Source organism: Pygoscelis adeliae, unplaced genomic scaffold, assembly GCF_000699105.1.
Source record: "Pygoscelis adeliae isolate BGI_AS28 unplaced genomic scaffold, ASM69910v1 Scaffold21, whole genome shotgun sequence".
NCBI classification, from domain to species: domain Eukaryota; kingdom Metazoa; phylum Chordata; class Aves; order Sphenisciformes; family Spheniscidae; genus Pygoscelis; species Pygoscelis adeliae.
Genome location: NW_008824243.1, coordinates 9,265,443 through 9,284,269, shown reverse-complemented (window position 1 = coordinate 9,284,269; position 18,827 = coordinate 9,265,443). Strand labels below are relative to the sequence as shown.

The window sequence follows — 18,827 nt, the reverse complement described above, 5'->3', positions numbered from 1 at the left end:
TCCCAAGAGATGTTGCCATCTGGTGGCTTGTGGACAGGGAAATCAAGGGATCTCCTGTGGCCATCCGCAAAGTGGTTCTTTTCTGCTTCAGAAATCCCAAATTCCGGTTCTGAAAATCAGAGCCCATATTTGAAGTGCGTTTGTGTGATTTACACAGTTATTGTATTCACTCTTGCAACACAGGAAACCTTATGAAATACATAGGCACAGTACCAGTAACAGACAGCAGCCTTTGTTTTTCATTTTAAACCCTCAACTATTAATATGGAGAGTGTAGAAAGATATTTTTAAGGCCCTTTATACTGCAGATGTCCTAAAAATCTATAGAAGTGTAAGACCCCACAAATTACATCATAAATAATTTCAATACAGATTCAATCACTTTTTCCTGTGACTGATGTCATCTAGAACTGGCATCATTTCCTTTTAATTACACTGCCTAGAGCAGTTAAGTACACCAAAGAGGATGGACTGCAAAGTCTTCTTGGCTATGCTATTTTATTCTATTTTAGGGGTTTTTTTGTTTCATAATTAAGACTATTTTCAAATCCACAACTGGTATTGCCAAGTGGTCATTTGTTATGCAACTTGTTTACCCTTTTGGTCTACCAGTACAAAGATTGTAATTTATGAAATACAGCTTTTTCTATGAAAAGTTGTTTCCTAGGGGAAAACACAGTCTGTAGTAGAAAAGAATAAAACATGAACATATGTAAAGGATTTCACAGTACAATAAATGTTTGAAATGAAGATTTTTCCAAGCTAATTGAAATTAATTTTAGTCTATCCTTTTAACTAGCAGAAAGAAAGTAAGAGAAAAATAAAATCTGAGAACTACAGGAATTAAGAACAAGTAAAAGACAGAACCTGCTTCTCTGCCTGAGCTTAAGCACAGAGAGAAAGCTCCCTGTGAGTCAAGGCATTTGGAGTAAACGGGAGTGTTTCAGCCCCGTGGAAACTGCTAGCAAGCAGCTACCAGCAGACAGTCTCTCAGGCCCTTTTTCTGCCTCTAATTTTGCTCCTCCTTCCCTTTCAAACCCATACAAGAATCCTGCACCTTCTGAGATCAACCAACAAGAAAAAGTGGTTTAGGTGTTACAGAGCAAAGGCTCAGAGTGCTACAACACATTGCAACAGCACACACAAAGGCAATTATATCTCACAAAATTACCTTACTTATTGTTTCAGTGACTCGGCTTATAGATAGGGTATTTCTTACCCTTCACTCGCTTGATTAGGAGCTGCTGCCGCTCTGGACTTACAGCACAGGACTGTCTCTTCCCATTTCCTCCACTGAGCTCCTCTGCGGTTCCCAGATACTACACTCCAGTCTTTAAAGGCAAAGCAAAATTTGTGCCCAATAATGCAGCCATTATCGTGACGGCACACAACCTGCACTAGATGCACCGCACAAAAACTCGACCTCCCAGCACACCAGCTCGTTCTGTGAGCATTCTCCTGTGAGAAAGTTCTCCCCAAATCTGCGCGAGAGCATCCTGATGCCAAGATGCCTCCACTGCCCACGGCAGGCTGTGGTCAGGGCTTTTGACTCATGTGGACAGGGATGAGGTCGCTCCTTCTTTTGTTGGTTTGTTTGCCGGATCACGATTTGAGGCTTTTTATTATAAGGTGGTTTTTCTTCCAGCAGGGGAAAAGCTGATCTATGAGGCGATGAGGCTGCTGTCTTATAATGAAATTTCACTTCACCACTTTAACACAGACTTTCTACACTACCACGTGCAACCTGCTTGGCCATTCAATGTCTCGGTTACCCTCCCTACTCTGCAGAGACGTTGGGAAGAAAAGATATATTAAAGATTATGACAGTCTCAGTTACTACAGTAATAAAGGCTTGCTGAAAAGCTCAGTTTAGGACTAACACTAAGTAGGATGAGCATCTGTGGCGTAAGTGGCCACATCCATCCCCAACTGTAACATTTCAGCAGCAACAACAGTTCAGCCATAGCAGCAGAGCTGCTATCATCTCTCTGCATCCTCCCCTGCTCGGACCTTTGGTATTTTCTTAATATCCTAACTCCAGCGACCAAGCTTTTGCAACTAATGACAGCCAAACTAGAGCAACATCCAGTGCCACAGCATCTCTGCCTGCCACACAGACGGACCTTAATGTGGGAAGTGTCTGATGAGCGTGTGTTTGAAATTGTTCTGCGGAACTACTGAGTGCCTCTGGTACCGAGGAGAACTTCTTCAATTACGGAGAATTTGAACCAGACCATTTAGAAATAGAAGCATCTTAACAGCGACAGTAAAGCAATAGTTAAATAAGGTTTTGGTGCCTTTGCACCAAGGCAAACAGAAGCTTCGTTGGACGATGTAACCTGGTTTGTCCTTAGGCTGGCAAAAGAGCTACTGGAAGCACACAAAGCATCATCCACTGCCTAATTCTTGTAACTCAGTAGCTTATTTGATACTTCCAAGTTATGACAGATCAGATCAGCTCAGATGAGAATCTGTTTCTTACAAGGAGAAATTATTTCCCTTAAATTCGTAACATAGTCAATAGTGGGGCAGGATAACCACCCCATCCCATCCTTCAGAGTAAGTGCAGAAATACAGGTAGTATTTCATCCTTTGAGTGACTTCTGAATCTACATTTAGGCACATCTTCAGGTAAAAAAGCTGCTCCCATAAATTTACAATCAGAAGTACTTTCTTTTATTATGCACAGAAATAAAAGCTTACATTTGGACAGTACTGTTAACTATATATTCAATGTTTAAGGCTGCTGATGAAGACAGCGTAAGAAAGAGGCAGACTGCTCTCGTAATATAAAATGCAGCAGTCTTTTGACTCTGCAGTTTTAAGCTTTTATTTAGGCAAAGTCTTTCAGGATATAGAGAATTTTCACACACCATGAGAATTTGAGATGTATTCTGACAGTTTATATTTCCATTCCATGTTCTTTAATTTCTCATCTAAAACCACCTTATGTTGTTGAGATTTTTTTTTTAACGTGATTTCTTTTGAAAGCTTTGCAAAAACATTCTACTTAATTTTGGCAGCAAATGTAATCAAATAATTTCTCTTTCTGTTTTTTATGCCTCCCTACATCACCAAAACTACTGACAAAGTCAAGAAAAAAAAATTTAAAATGTGGTTTTGTTTTTACATTACCTTTAACAGAATTATGGTTACCCCTTTCACCCTAGCCCCTGATGGACTTCATCTGAAGTCTCCTGGGGACCACATGAAACTCTGAGGACTTGGGACGAGGATGAGGGAAGCGCTCCAAGCCCAGAAGGGAAGCAGAGGAGATTCAAGGCAGGCAGGCAGAGAGGCTCGGTATGCTCTTGAGTGAATCAGCCCTTCCTTCATCCACCTGAGCCGTCCGTGAGGAGCAGCTGTGCTCCCAGGGACGTGCAACACATCTTGCATTGCAGGGACGAATGAAAGATGCTCAAAGCTAGAATTGAAGGTCAAGATTTTTGGCTAAAAGCTGTTTGCAAGAGTTTCCTTGTAGAGCACTTGCTAAATGCCCGGGCCTGGATGTTTAAACAAGGGCTGGTCTCGCACACACTGTCTCTTGTTCATGGCTAATCCTGCAGCGAGGTCAAATAACGCCAGCTCTGAGTCACCACAACCATCTCCAAGGCAACTGGCCGAATATACAGTGTAAACACATGATTACAGATTCACTGTCGAGTTCAGGAAGGAGGAGGAGGAGGAAGAGCTGAGTTGAAATAAGTCATGCTCTTATTGAAATCAGAGTAGTCAGTGCTGAAGCAACACTGGACAAATGCATCGGTGTCAGCGGAGGGTATGAAAAAAATTTTTTTTCCGTTTTGTTTCTCTCCAGCACCCCCTTCACCACTAAAGTCTTTTTTTCTCAGGCAGTTTCTCCAAAATGAGGTATGAGCACAGAAGAGGCTGTTATCCAAATGGTTGCTTTACATCTGAGATGTCACCTCTTCCCTTGCACCGTGGCCCCGGACAGTGCTATCTGGCAGGAATGGGACTACCCTTCCGAAATGCCCGTTAAATCTTTGTCTTATAAGAGCTGTATTTTGGGACAGCAGCCATCCCTATCTAGCATCCCACGCCACAAGTTCACAACTCTACTGGGTCAAAAAAAAAAAAAAGCCCATTATAACTAAAGGAACAACTGAGAGCAATTCCCTCCTTTCCCTTTGAATCACGAACGGAGTCAGATTTCCCACTAACAGCGACAAAACGAGCCCCAGGGAGCCGTCCCCAGTGACTCAGTTATATTTGGAGCCAGCAGGACAGGCAGAGCCCAGAGCATCGCCGCAGGTACCGCCTGGCAGCCACCGCCCCAGCCGCATCCACCACTGCTCCGAGGATGTCAGGGCCAGCGGTGATAGGAAAGCATCGCTCCCGCCCGGAAATCCCATCAAGTACGCCAGTTCCCACACGGGCTGAAGGGGAACACTGATGCTTTTCAGTTCCTTTCTTGGTGACACAGCCGCAGTCCCGAGGGGGAGGTGAGGTCATTGCAAGTGGGGCTGGCAGCGCCCCGCGCCCGCCACACAAAAGCAGGGAAGGAGTCACCCCTTCTTCTCCCTCCTCTGGGAGAAAATAAGCACTAATCTAATTGATTGCACGGGGCTCCAATCGTCAGTAACCGTAAAAAGACTTCTCTTCCCAAGCCAACTGAACAACCCAAACAGCACAAAAAGATGAGGAAATGAAAAAATACGGCAGCCAACTTTTAGCCACTCATTCTCAGGAGGAAAAACTCCTTAGCTCAAATTTTACTTCACATGCATCTCTTATAAAACAATACTTATGAGATAGATAAAAAGGCAAACCCAAGAAATACACTTGATCGCTTAAGCTATACTGTGTATAGTGAAAACGTCAGGCGTTTTTCTCACACTAGTATCAATGTGCTGCACAGCAACAAATCAGAATGAAAGGTTAATGGTAAGGACCGCAGCCTGGAACATGCTCATTCCCACGGTCCTGAAGTCACCAAAGGAAAATGCTGTGCCGATTTGTTTTGTTTTGTTAATGGCACGAAGGCTTAAAAAGAGCAGGGGGCTTTAATGTGAAAACCCACCCCATCCGAACCGGCTGTGCTGGAGGGATGGCACCATGCACCGTACATTGCCGGCCACTGCAAGAGTTTCAGACTCTGTGTTGGCTCTGATCTGCGCGACAGGATTTAGGGGAAAAGGGTTGTATTTCACCAGGACTACAGCAATGAACCTCACAGACGCTAAATGTAGCTAGGACTTACCAGGCTGTACACCGTTTGGACAATAGCACCTCTAACCTGGCAAATGTGTCTTCCATTATCTTGCTCGCATTTAAAAGCTTTTTACTATGTGTAAATATAACTCTGTATTTTCCACAATAGAATCCCATAGTTACACATTAAATAATTGCAATCTCAGAGTCATATAATTTTAGCGAAATCAAGCAAGAGATTTTTAAAAGGCAAAAGCAGTCATCCAAACCACACGTTCTACTCTCTATGGATGTGTAAATGAGGAAATGTGTAAATGAGGAAAATGAGGAAAAAGACAACCAACAAAACAGCATTACATTTAGGTCCCCTTGAATTAACCAGATTTCATAGACTGATACACTGATATGCAAAGAAAGGCAATTGTTTACCAGGAGAAATTGTCTCCAGACTCCCAGGATTAATCTTTCTCGTGCTTGTGCAGTGTTGGACAGTTGACCCAGTGAAGACCAAGTAAAAAACTACATCATCTTCAACTTTATCTTCCTCAGTCAGCTGCACTGTAATAACAGAGTCACCCTAGGGAAAAGGACAAGAAAAAAAGGTGAGGTTTACATTTGCAAGAACTGCATCATATAAAGTAAAACTTCTCTGCCTACAAGGCTCCTGCTCCCTGTTCATACACTCCTTTCACACGACTCGGGGCCCATCCTAATTTTCAGACATGCAAGTTATCCTTAGCATGCCTCTTAGCATCACAGCCAGCCAACCAGCTAGAAAATACGTTAAGCACAGCTCTGGGAAGAGATATGTAGAAATCTCAAGGGTATATTCAAAATAGCAACTTAATATGGTGAAATCACACCAAGTCTGACAAACATGAGCACACACCCCACTCAGGGTTTTTTAAACACACACACACATACGCATATATATACACACACATATCCCCCCACATATGCACAGCTAAAACAACAGAATTGGGATAGCGGCCTAAAATTGCCTCTGTCTTCATAAATATGAACAAATTCCCTAATTCTTGCTTGAGCATTCACATTTCCCCCATCCAAGCTAGCCACCGTGTTGATAGTTCCAGTGTAACCAACTTAATCACTGAACGCAACTCTCATCCACAATCCATAAACACACAAAGATACGAAAGTTTCATATCCACTGAGTTTTTTTCCACCTTCCTTACAAAAAAAAACCCAATAACTGTGGCTGTACAGACAGCCGTAGCTCTTCTCACTCATCTATAAGCTCATGCCTTGGTGAAAAGCTCTGTACGTTATCAAAACCAGCAGTTCTTCAAACCCTGAAACCTGTCGTGATCTGTTGGCTGAACACTCCCGCTTAGTTTTAGGGAGGCTTTGTTTCAGTATCTCAGCACCTCAGCATATGCTATCATTTTGCTCATCTTTGCTATCAGCAAAAATTATGTTCATAAAGGGCACACATGGTTATCACAGTTGACCCAGCACAGGATACAGTAAATACACCTGAAATTCATACACCTGCACGGACAAGAACAGAAGCAATATCCACCAACTTCAGTTTTCCATGGGGAAGGAAAAGCAAGGAAAGAGGATGGCTTGCAGTTACTACAGAACTAAGTGACGCATCTTCATTTGATCTCACCATACATCATTTATCTGCCCAAAGAATTATATAAGCTACAAGGCGCTGAGAACAACGGACTGTGATGTGACCTTCCGCCCCTTTTCTATCAAGATCAAAACCAGTTGGATGTCCCAGTTTTACACTGCAGCTGCATTAGCCAGCTCTCTGCCACCACCCCATTGAGCATGTGGTTAAGGCTGCAAATCTGGAAAACATATTATTATTATTAGTCTTTTTGCAGATTATGTAATTCTAATTTGCATATCCAATCGAATACGCATGTCATTTCATTTAAAACCTCCTTAAGATCACTCAGTTCGGCCTTTCTCTTTGTCAAATATAACTATTGCAGAAAAATCCCAGGCTTCCAAGCCCTCCCGTGCACCCGTACCACATTAGCATCGCTTCCCACGCTCCGTCTCACATCACCCCCCGTTCTCCCTCATCTCAGCTCCTTTTATGCCCTACCACAGCTTCCTCCTCTAAGTTTGTGTCCAGTTCTCCTCCTCTGATCTGGCCCGTCCGGTACCTCTTGCCAGGGGCAGGACTGCACCTTGTTTTGATAGAAACAAGGTTTTGTAGTGCAGTACACAACCAGCCCCTGGTCTTAAAAACAAATATGTGGGTCAGTCTTACACAGGAAAGAAAACCCCGAATTCAAAAAAGGTAAATGGAGCTGTGAGTCTAGTTTGCATTTTCAGAGGTTGCAGAGTTACAAATGTACATTTTAGGAAGGTCTCACGTGATAATATCAGACCAGACTTCCAGCTGGGGAGAAAGGAACCATGTAGCAAAAGTATATATTGTACATAGTTAGTGTTAAAATAAAAACAGGTGCAAAAAGAAATAAATCAAGCTTTAAATTCAAGCGTGACCAGTTCACATGCTGAGTTGAAAACTAAATATTCCATTCCAAGCAAATGGATCCAGTTTTGAGCGGATGTTCAAAAAAACAAAAGCTAAGTTTTAACGTACAAACCCTTCATGCTTTGGTTTTTATACCTGTCTTTGTTCAAACTGTTCCTCCCTTAAGGCATGAACACACAAAGTACTTAAGTGGACTTAAAATGCAGGTGACATTTCAGGACGCTCATCAACAGGGCTGATTGTTTAAAGTGGTATCTGTTAAAGGACATTTTTCTTTTATTTAACTCAGAAATCACGTACAGCTGGTCCAATTCTTGTGAAAGAAAAGCAAATCCACATACAGTGCACATGAGAAGACACCTGTCTATCCACGTGAAGGTCACTTCCATATCAAGGAAAAGCAATTTAATTTGCAGCATTATTGGAAAAGCTATTTTGTATATTTAATTATTGACAAAAGACATGTAAATACATGTAAAAAACCTGAACACCAAAGGTTCCACATAACCTGAAATCTGTCTAGGCTGGGGCTTAAAAAAAGATAGCTGAACTTCTCATATGGATACCTGAACTTTAGGTGTGGAGCAGCCTGACCTAATTTTGACGGTGGCCCTGCTCTGGGAGGTGGTTAGACCAGATGAACTTCAGCAGTCCTATCCAACCAAAATTATCACATTTATATTTTAATTCAGTTTATTTTAGTTCATGTTTAAGTCTAGGGGAAGCACAAATTATCATCAGCTGATACCAATTTAAAACGCTCTTCAGCTGTGTCTAAGTAGCACTTTACAGTGGGATGGTCCCCACTACCCTGCTCCTTCCTCCTCCTCTTCTGGAGGACCCTCCGGCAAAAGACTGAAGGGGAACACGCAATAGCCTTAATATGATAACTGAGCATTTTTTTTTTCTTTAATTGACATTTTAAGTTGTCTCCAAATATCTTCAGCAAGATTGATAACATGCCACTTAACTGCTGCGTGCTTCAGTTTACTTACAGGTGTCTTCTGCGCTACCTCTTAGCTGTACTGTGCATGGTACAGCTCACAGTGCGTGATGTGATCCAAGATCCCAGAAGGAAAAGAGCGAAGAACTAAATAAGAAAGACCGTTCTCCTTCAACACACATCACTACTCCCCAGTTATTAACAATTTCGTTGTCCACTGCCAATTTTTATTTGATTTTTAAAAGTTATATTCAAACAACTTATTTATTTGAGAAGGAAGTAACGCACAGAACAAACCCCTCTCTTTCAAACATTTTGGAATTAAAGAAAACCAGTTACAAATGCAGCCAAATTCCTCCAACCCACACAGAAGACTTTCCAACAGCACTATTGCATTCAGCCTCCAAAAACATTTTAATTGAAGTATGTTTACCTTTATTCATCTAATATTGTCCAAAAAATGTCATCTGTTCAGTATCACTGCCACACAAGGTGGTTATTATAACCCCTCTTTCATCCCGAATGGCTAGAAATGGGAGGCCAGCCTGCCAATATCCCTTTGGTGAAAGTACAGACAGATCAAAGCCATTCTCTGGAATGCTCCAACAAATAAGAATAATTTAATTTCAAAACTAGTTTGGATCGACTAACATTGACTTGGCTTAAAGCCCATTGGAAATGAAAACATTCCATTTTGGTCCATTCATGAAAGAGGTCGCCCTCTCCCTCATTCGGATCTGAAAATCTCTGGTTTCAGATAGCTGTAACGGGATGTAAAGAAGGTGGATGTGGCTCTTTCCTCTAAATATATTCCCTTCCTCAAACTGAAGGGAGACAGCAGAAGGTCTGTCTCGCCAAGGGATGGGTTTAAAGCTGTGACCTTGGGCTTTAAACTACTATATAACAATTCAGAAAGGGATTTTAGCGTGGCACATCTCTCTACCTTTGGCTTAGTTAAGGCAGCAGAAATGCAATTATCTCCAAAAAGGCCCAAATGCGGTTACTAGGTCTAAAACCCAAAACTAGATAGACAACGCACCTGTTTGCCAGCGTATGTTGCTGGCATTAGGACAACTCCACCTTTTTAGGTTTTTGTTTTTCCAGTGCTGCAGTTAAAGGCACGCGGATTGTATGTAGGCAAAGTACGAGCAACTCTGAGTAATCATTTCTTCTTTCTCAGACTTCGTTTCCGTGCCTGTTAAAACAAACTATTCACCTTCAAAGGTTTTTTATTTTTTTAAATAGATGACCTCAGCAATATTTGGAAGTGACGATGAAGCAAATAAAATCTTTAAGCTCAAAAGAATTAAGATCACTTATGTTATTGGCTCAAAAATACTATCTACCTTCCAAAAATAAATAATTGTTTTAAGCATGTAAAGACATCTTTCTTTTCCACTTCAGGCTCTGGAAATCTGTCTGGTTTTGGGGAATTGGTCATCACTGGGGACCATGAGGACAGCCCCGGCAAAGGCAGCATTCCAGACCTCAAGATGAAAACTAAGAGTTTAGCTGGCAGGGGGCAGTTTTCCCTGAGGGATATCAGAATCATTAAAGGTTGGAAGAGACCTCCAAGATCATCGAGTCCAACCATCAACCCAACAACACCATGCCCACTAAACCATGTCCCTAAGCGCCTCAAAAAAAAAAGGCAAGCTCTACTTTTATAGCTGAAGCATGTGATTTCTAAGCTGTTCTTCCCTCCACAGTTCATACTGGGACTTTTGAAGTATGTTATCTAACCCACAAACCACCCACTCTGACCTCCCCACACACACAGAGTCTAAAAATACTTATGAAAATGAAGCGTGTGTTAGATAGCAACACTGAAGCATTCAAGCATTACTTTAGCATTCTGCTTTTAATAAGAAAACACAAACAACCAGTAATCCTGATTTTGTTCTACACAGAAAAGCAAAATTGCTGCTGATGACCATTGCCATCTCCAGCTGTTTTTTCATGCAGGTGAAGCCTAGCCAGTGATGGAAAGTCCATGTCTTAGATGGCTTAGAGATTCGCATGCAAGGAAAGAAACCTTCCTCCCAATATATTTCCTTCTAAAGAGCTGTTGTAGACATTGGTGTGATGATGCTTTATTAAAGAGACTGAATTAGGCATTGGATTAGATGAGTAAACGTAACCTGCCACTGTAACAAGTTTTGTTTTGTTTCCGCTATTCATAACGTGAATCAGATCCCTGTTGGGTCATTGCTTATTGCATTATGTTGGGACACAAAAGGAGAAATATGCTTTTGAAACAGATCTTTTTTTTCCCCCTTTGGGAAGCTCTAAATAGCTCCTAAGAGAGCTGCACTGTACCAAGGAGGACAGCACAAAATCACAGTTGCAGTTTCCTCCTCCTCATTCAAGGAATTCAGGCTCATTGGTACCTTTATTTATTCATTTTTAGATGGAGTTGGACTGGCTGTTACCCCAGCTACTGCTCGACACAGAACGCACAGGATTGGGCTGTAATTACAGCAGGAGGCAAGTCCTTTCACATCCCTGCGCTTCGAGTTTCCCCAACAATGAAATGGGAATCGTGGTTCAAACGCACCAAGTATTTTTCATCCAAATGGCTTTTAAAGGGAAAGCTGGCTTTTCAATCATATAACATTTTCTTTGGAAAGTGTGTAGGACCAACAATAATTAGTTAGGAAAAAATCAAAGGGAAAGTTGAGACAATTCCACCTCAAATTGAGAACTGCAGAATACTCTGAAATCAGCTGGACGATGGAAAAGGCATGCAAGGCAGCTTTAGAAAATGTAGCAGAAATCGTCCGGCAAGAAAAGTAAAATATAATTGTTGAGATGCTCGAAGATCTATTACCATCTACCTCTGCCAGAACACAGCAAGATCAACGGCTAAACTTTTCCTCCCAGACAGTGTCCCTGTCTCAGCTGAGTATCTTGGGAGATCCCTCCCATCTAAGGTTACTTCGGGTTGGTGCAAACATGTGCTTAACCCCCTGGAGAACCACATCTGGAAAGGACACCCGCAGCACATGGACATCTCCATGCAGAACAAAAGCAGGCGCAGCCGCACAGGCTCCTGACTGCAAAAGGAGATGCAGGTTTGGGCAACTATTTTCAGGGCAAACATGACAGTGCTTTCATCTCCTGGAATAACCCTTCTGATTGAGAAAGGCTTGGATCCCAGTTTTCCCACGTCTGACTAAGCACTCCGGCCGGTCAGCCACGACGCAGGCACCGAGCACGATCACCGCTGGCTCATAAAACCAAGGGATGCTCTTCTTCCACGGCAAGAAAATAACCTTCCAGCAAACTCTTCCAGGCTGCTATTCCCAGGTTAACAGAAGCAGATAAGCAGCTCAACCCAGAGGGGTGGAATCTGGGGATGGGTCCTACCTACAAAACATCCAGCTGAGTCCCCTTCCCTCTCTGCCTTAGCATGGGGTGAGTTTGTGAGTGCACCTCACTTAATCTTGAGTGCATTTTCCCTCTTGGGAACACTGTTAGGGCCTGGATGTTGCTTCCTGGTACTTCACTCCCAGATGTTACAACGATGCTATTTGAAACATCCATCCCCTTTTGCAGATGTGGCCATTTACCCTGCAAGCTCCCAGCACACATATATAAAAGGAACAGACCAGGGGACGAGGTCAGAGGTATGTGTTACAGCAAGATAACAGCAGTCATTACAGACATCCTCAATTTCGCCAGCACATATTGACTCAGAAGAGCATTTAGGAGAAAAATCACGTCAAAAGCAGTTTATTCAGCAGAACTCCAGTCCCCAAAAACAAAGGTAGGGCTGTGAAATCTGTCTGAACACAAGCAGCTCTAGAAATCCCTCCTGGCCTGGAGATATCCCCCTTGATAAAGGCAGTGATCTGGGTCAGGAGCGTGGAGAAAGATGGATGTCGTTCGGCTGGAGTGTTGCAACCTCCTGCAGATAAAACCTCCAGGGAGAGACTCCAGAAATAACTAGAATGGCAAGCTGCCAAGTTTGGGGTAGATTTGGGTCCTTTTTCATAGTCAATGACTTCAAACTCCTTGATCTTAAAGGAGCGTGAAGCAGAGATTTTTTTTAATTTGTTTTCTTAAAATAGATTAAAAAAAAAAAATCACAAAGGAAGACAAGAATGACTCCAATGGTTTAAAAAAAAAAAAAAATCAATCTCCAAACCTAACTTTATTTCCCTTTTAAATCAACAGCAGTACTATTATTTCTGCCAGCAAAAGGTTTCAGGTTAACGGCATGGATACTGAGCCCCTCTGTGATGAGAAAGGCAGATTTTGCAAAGCAGTCTCTTGCCCTTAGGAAAACAGAATTGCAGACTGTAACATCTTGCTCACAGGCCACCAAAAGAGCAGAATGATGGTACATGTTTTTCTGCCAGCCCACATAGCAACTTGAGGTGATATCTCCCATATTTCATTAACGCTGCACTGAGCCAAGTGATCTCCTCTTCCAATGCTAGCCACAAAGCCATGACTGAAACACTGACATATATGCAAAATAACTTTCTTCTCTCCACCACTTTCTTCCCCCAAAGGTGAGAATGAATTTGGTCCAAAAATAAGTTTAGTTTAGCACGCTGATGGATAAAAGATTGCCACGGGGAAAAGCAGGGATAGATTCAAAAGACCATTTAGTTAAGACTCTTTGGGTAAAAGGAATATGTGGGAAGACATGGACATCTATGATAAACAGCCCTGAACTGTTGCCTCCAGGCCCAAGCTAGCTCCCACAGATCCATCCTGAGTGCGACCTGTGCTGAAAACACAGCATGGACACCCTCAACTTGCTTGTCTGCAGAGCCAGCATTGTTACGGCTGATTTATTAACGCAATCTCACAGCCACATCACGTCCCAAGCCAGTCCAGGTATCTAATCCTGCAGAAGGGTTTATTTGCAAAGAGATAAATGGTTTAAGGAGAGCAAGGAGCAGATTTCCTACTCTGAATCCGTGTGAGCAACACAAACCCCTGCAGAAATGGGTACACTTGAAGAAATCAGTTATTAGTAGCCCACATCCTTTGACAGAGCATGTCTCAGCTGGTCTCCAAATCAATCAGCTCAGAGATGAATCTTTATTGAGTGTCAAGATGCTATTGTAGGTATTACATACATATTAATCCAGGCAGCTTGAAGAAGATCTCTACAGACTGCCAACAGAAAATCCATCAAAGTAACAGGATCTCGTTAGTGCTGAAAAAGACACATGATTTATCTTCATGGGTACATCTTCAAGACATATCACTTTGCTGCACAGAGCCAGGCAAGTTACTAGATCGGTCTGTTAATAGCTAATTTAGCTGCATCATTGCTTTAGCACGGGGCTCCACATGCTCTGCAGCACTTATGTTCCCAACACTTGTTCAGAGCATGTTTAGTGCATCTGCTTGGTGCTGGATTGTGCTATGCAGACAGCCTTCACAAAACTAAACAGCCAAGGTAATTTCTAATAATTTTTAGCACACAGGAAGACGTGATAAAATTAACAATAAAATTAACAGCAAAATGGTAAAAATCAAAGTTAGGGGGGAAAATAGAAAGGATGAGAAAAGTGCCATTCAACCATTTGTGTTATATGCAAACAATTAGGGAAGAACTGCTACAATAATTTTATTGTTTGCGTGAAACTGGCAGTATAGTGAAGAAAACAGCTATTTAATTTTTCTTTTATTTGGGCAGTTCAGTGTTAGCCAGACCATTCATTTAAAACATTGTGTGCCTGCTGTCCTCACTCACCATGGCCTGTACTATCTTAATAAGCAACTACTGACAGTGACCCCAAATCCCTTCCACAGCAAGCCCCGTACAGCTCTGGTAGAGAGAAGAGGAAGGTATGGAGGAACACAGGGAATAACACACTTGGGGCTTGCCCTCTAAGCTACGTTAGTCTCCATGTAATGCCACCACATGAACATGAAGACAAGATGAAAGACGGGGAATCTCTCTGTAGCAGAATATCCCCTTCAGCACCATCCAGTTTCCACAAGTACTGATCTTACTATTACAAGTTTTTTCAGAAATTGTGGAAACTACTACAATCAATTCCTATAAAATAAATTCAAACTGATGGGAATGTCTTGCTCTGGCCTCCTCCTAAAGCCTCTTCTGTTCTTCACTACACTGTTAGAGAACCGAATGAGACAATTTTATTACCAGCTCCTTAAGTGATTGACAGTATTTCCTAATAATTACTCACGTAGCAATAACAACAAAATTGTAGTGCTTGGGAGAAATAGCAGTCACTGAATACATTCGGGCTGCCTAACAGAAATTCAGCTATTCTCTTGGCATCAGAGAGGTGGAGAGAGTCACAATTCCTGGAAGATAAGGTACATATGATGACATTATTTGAAACAATCTCCTATCACTGGAGTGTATCTTCACAAATAGCCTTGACGTGTCTTAAAGGAAAAAAAAATAAAGCAGGTTTGAACACTAACATCCAAAGGCATAAGAGAACAAAAGGATGGCGTTTTCCTGGTTCTTCAGCCTCCTCTACAGCACAGCAAAACCCTTGAAGAGACAGAGCTCAGAGTGTGCTTCAGAGAGCTCATTTTCCTGCCAGCTCCAAAATATCCTTGCCAGTCTTTAAATATTTCACAACTACGGTACTTGGAGCTACTGTAATGATTGAAGTGCTTTTTAAAGTGACGTTTTTTGCCATTAGAGAATAGAAATCATTATAACCATTATCTTCCTGAAGAAGTACCCCCCGCAACCACAACTACTAGACAGATGAAACTTTTGCAATGCTTAGAAGAAACACTTTGAAACAACGATACAAACACAGGCAGCCCTGCACTGAAAATGTGTCCTGCAACAGAACCGCCACTTGATGGCAGTGCACAGCATCGATCTTTGCACAGAACAATTAATCACGGTTTATTTTATTTTCCACTTATGCACAATATGGCATTGCTTTATTGAGCAAGGCAGAGAACAAACATTTGCAGAGACACTGCATGCAGCACAACCTTCAGAAGCAGACAGGAGGCACTGCAGGTAGAGCCCAGGAGATTTGAGCGTTTATTTGAAAACATCATGCCTTCATCAAATCAACGTCTTCATAACCACTACTCTCACACCAGCTTTGCTGTCAGAACTGCCTCTAGTCCAACAAACTGACTGTCAGCACTTGGTTACAGAAAATAAAGCGGGGACATGTATCTTGATTGGTAAGATGGGAAATTTGTTTGGTCATTCTAAAGGTAACATAAGAACATTTATAAACTCTCTATATAAATACATTCCACAGAGGAAGAGTAGTTGAAGAGTATTTTCATCCTCTTAAACACCAAGTCCTGATCTCCATTGCTCATTCCTCCCGAGAGGAGGGGAGGCAACAGTGTCAGTCAACACTGGGGATGGGACGCAATCTCTTAGCGTCTTTCCAGATATTAACCAGCTCATTGGCTATCACAAGAAATAAAAAACCCTAAATTCAGAGCCTAAGAGGTATTTGTCATTTCACCCAGTTTTAATAAATCTCTTAGTGTGACAACATAAGGATTCCTTTTGCAGTTTCAGAAAACAGACTGAAGCAATCTAAGAGCTCCCCAAAAGAGGGGACCGTTGTCTCCTCTGCTTTCCCACCCCTACCTTGTACCAGCTCTGACATCTTTCTTCTGGAAGTTGTATTATTTAAAGTTCACAGGTAATGCTGCAAAGCAGTGGTGACTTAAGGGCTGAATTTCAGACAAGTGCTCCAGACTTAAAGCTAGTCCATTTATTGTTTACCAGCACATTCATACCCACAAAACAGGATCACAGAAAAAAAGATCAAATAGATAATTATGGGAGGAGGACCTGCAACCCAAATCACCAGCATCTTCAGTTTCAGATAATATGGAAGAAGCATTGAGAAGGGGCCTCTCAGCTGCAATTTAGTCAATGTCTCATCCTGGAGGAAGGCGATGCTGATGGTCAGGAGGCCTCTTCTGACTTCTCCAGTCAAAGCTGCCTTCATTAAATGCACAAAAGTGTCCATTTCACAAGAAGTCCTATACTAACATTGCACAGATCTCACGAGCTAGCAAACGCCTCACTTAAGAGGAGCAAGCCAAGCAAACAGCCTCGTGATAACTAATCTGTGCAACCTAAAGTCTTCATTTAGGTACCCAGGAACTGGGAAGCAGCAGGCAGCTTGCCAGAGCAGGGCGCAGAGCTCAGGTGGCAGCTGCCAGACGCCTATTTCAACAGAAGGGATGACTTCTTGCATGATGTAGACCAGAATTTGGGAAGTGGAAGATGAAAAGAATCTGGATCAAGGACCTAAGTAACAAAAACTTAAAAGATGAGGTCAAGCACAGTTTAGTGAGGAAACTATTTTGCCTGCAGAATGAAAGCAGAACCAGACAAGTTGCAATGTGCTCCTCTCAAAAAATCAGTTTATTCAGGCGCCCCAACCGACTTTCTTAAAACCAACCAAGAAGCAGGTTCTTCCACAAGCAACACAAGCAAATATTTTATTTGTAAAAGGTGCTCAGAAGCCTTCCACTCATTCATAATTCAAAGACATTCTGAAGGTGGGGCAGAAAACTACTTTGTCATTAAGAAGAAATCAAGTACCCAACAAATAAAAGACAAGAGGTTTATCAGGTCCTCTCAGCACAGAGCTGAACTAAACATCAAGGCTGGTTCTCCTCTTGCCTAAGGACCTCAAGAGAAAGTAAGACCGGGCTTCTGTATAGTGATTTTCGTGAGAAATCCCCACATCAAAAGCATGCAAGGTATGTTCTACTTTTTCTGCTGGACTGATCTCAGATATTCAGGCATCCCAGTGGCCTTTGTCACCATAGATGCCACTAAGCAAACAAATTCAGCGTTAGTAGAAAAGTAACTGAACCATACCTGCCAACCTCATGACAACATTCTACTGTAGGATTATGAAGGTATTTCATTTTGTCCTTTTGTCCCTTCGGTAGGGATTTCTGAAGATCATTAATTATCTAGCACACAATAGTGCACAAGTCACACCTGGGATGGTTTCAGCCATGGTGACAACCCAGCTGCCAGGCAGGCGTGCCTGCACAACACCTTGCTGCACTCACGGACACGGGGAACCACCGTGCTTGGGACAGACACTGTTGCCACAAGCTCTCTGTATTGTGAACTTTTCTCTTTATTCCTTTAATATTTATTCAAAAGAGGGTTTTTTATTAAAACATGAACATCAGAGGTTATTGCAATTGTTTTTCTCAGGAATACACAGTGCACTTCAGTAGGGCATCATTCTGTGTGAAATATGTAAGTGGGAGAAAAATATTATAAGCGTTATCCTTTTCATCCCATTTTAAATTAAAGCAGGACACACTGGGAAATCTACAGGAGTAGTTCATTCATTAACAGAAGAGAGGACCTACTGTACCCAAAACCCAGGTTATATTAAGAGAGGGTCAATGCATTCTTTCTGAGGCTTTTGAAGTTCATACTTCATTAAGTTGCATGGCATTTTGGCTTGGAAGTGGGAGCTCTCATCTCTATCAAAACTCTCCTTGAGAAACTCTGCAGGTTACACAGCTCATAAGTGGCAGTTTATACAAGAGACTCCATCCACAGACCTGATTAAAGACCAAAGTCAGTGGGAGCATTTTTATCAATTAAGTGTTTGCCCTCCCATGCAATCACCAGTTATGACACATTTGGGTTTGTCACTCCAAATAACGTGGGCACACCTTAGACAAACCATGCAGAGGAGTGGTGCTGTGATTTAAAACAAGTTTGTTCCTTTTAATCAAAAAGGAAAAAGGAAAAAAGCTTGCAGTGATACATAATCCTTCTCCAGCTGCTAATCTTTTCCATTTCACACCCACTGATCATTATCACCATGAAAAAACATTCTTGTCTTAAAGGCAGATCTAAGGTTGTAGCCTTGGTAGTAATCAAGAGAAGATGACACTTAATGCTTCCCAACTCGTCCCCTGCATGTCACTCCAGTTCTGTTCCAACACATTCATACCCAAATACTGCTCTCAGGTTATTCTTCTAAAAAAAACAACATTGATTTCAGACTGTCAGGAGATGCGAGTGTGTCAGAAGAATAATCAATAACGTTACAAAGATCCTATAGCTAGCAGAGGCTGAAATCGGAAGCCATGCAGGTCGCTTTTGAAGTAAGATTTTCAGGACACTGTATGCAGCTGACTTGATCGTTCACTCACATGCACTCTATATTTATTCAAGTTTGGTTAGAAATAAGGACACAGCTTGTGATCCTGGATCCTTCTGCAATTAAATCTCCTGCT

General features: G+C 42.1%; 1 protein-coding gene across 1 annotated transcript in view; it reads right to left on the bottom strand.

The window, feature by feature from the left end:
• The window catches only part of LOC103926370 (A-kinase anchor protein 13-like), a 57,700-nt gene that overhangs the window by 33,969 nt on the left and 4,904 nt on the right, over positions 1-18,827 (bottom strand). Inside the window, exon 4 of the mRNA XM_009335231.1 lies at positions 5,602-5,749. Within this exon, the coding sequence (XP_009333506.1) occupies positions 5,602-5,749 (148 nt within the window). The remainder of the gene's footprint in view (positions 1-5,601; positions 5,750-18,827) is intronic.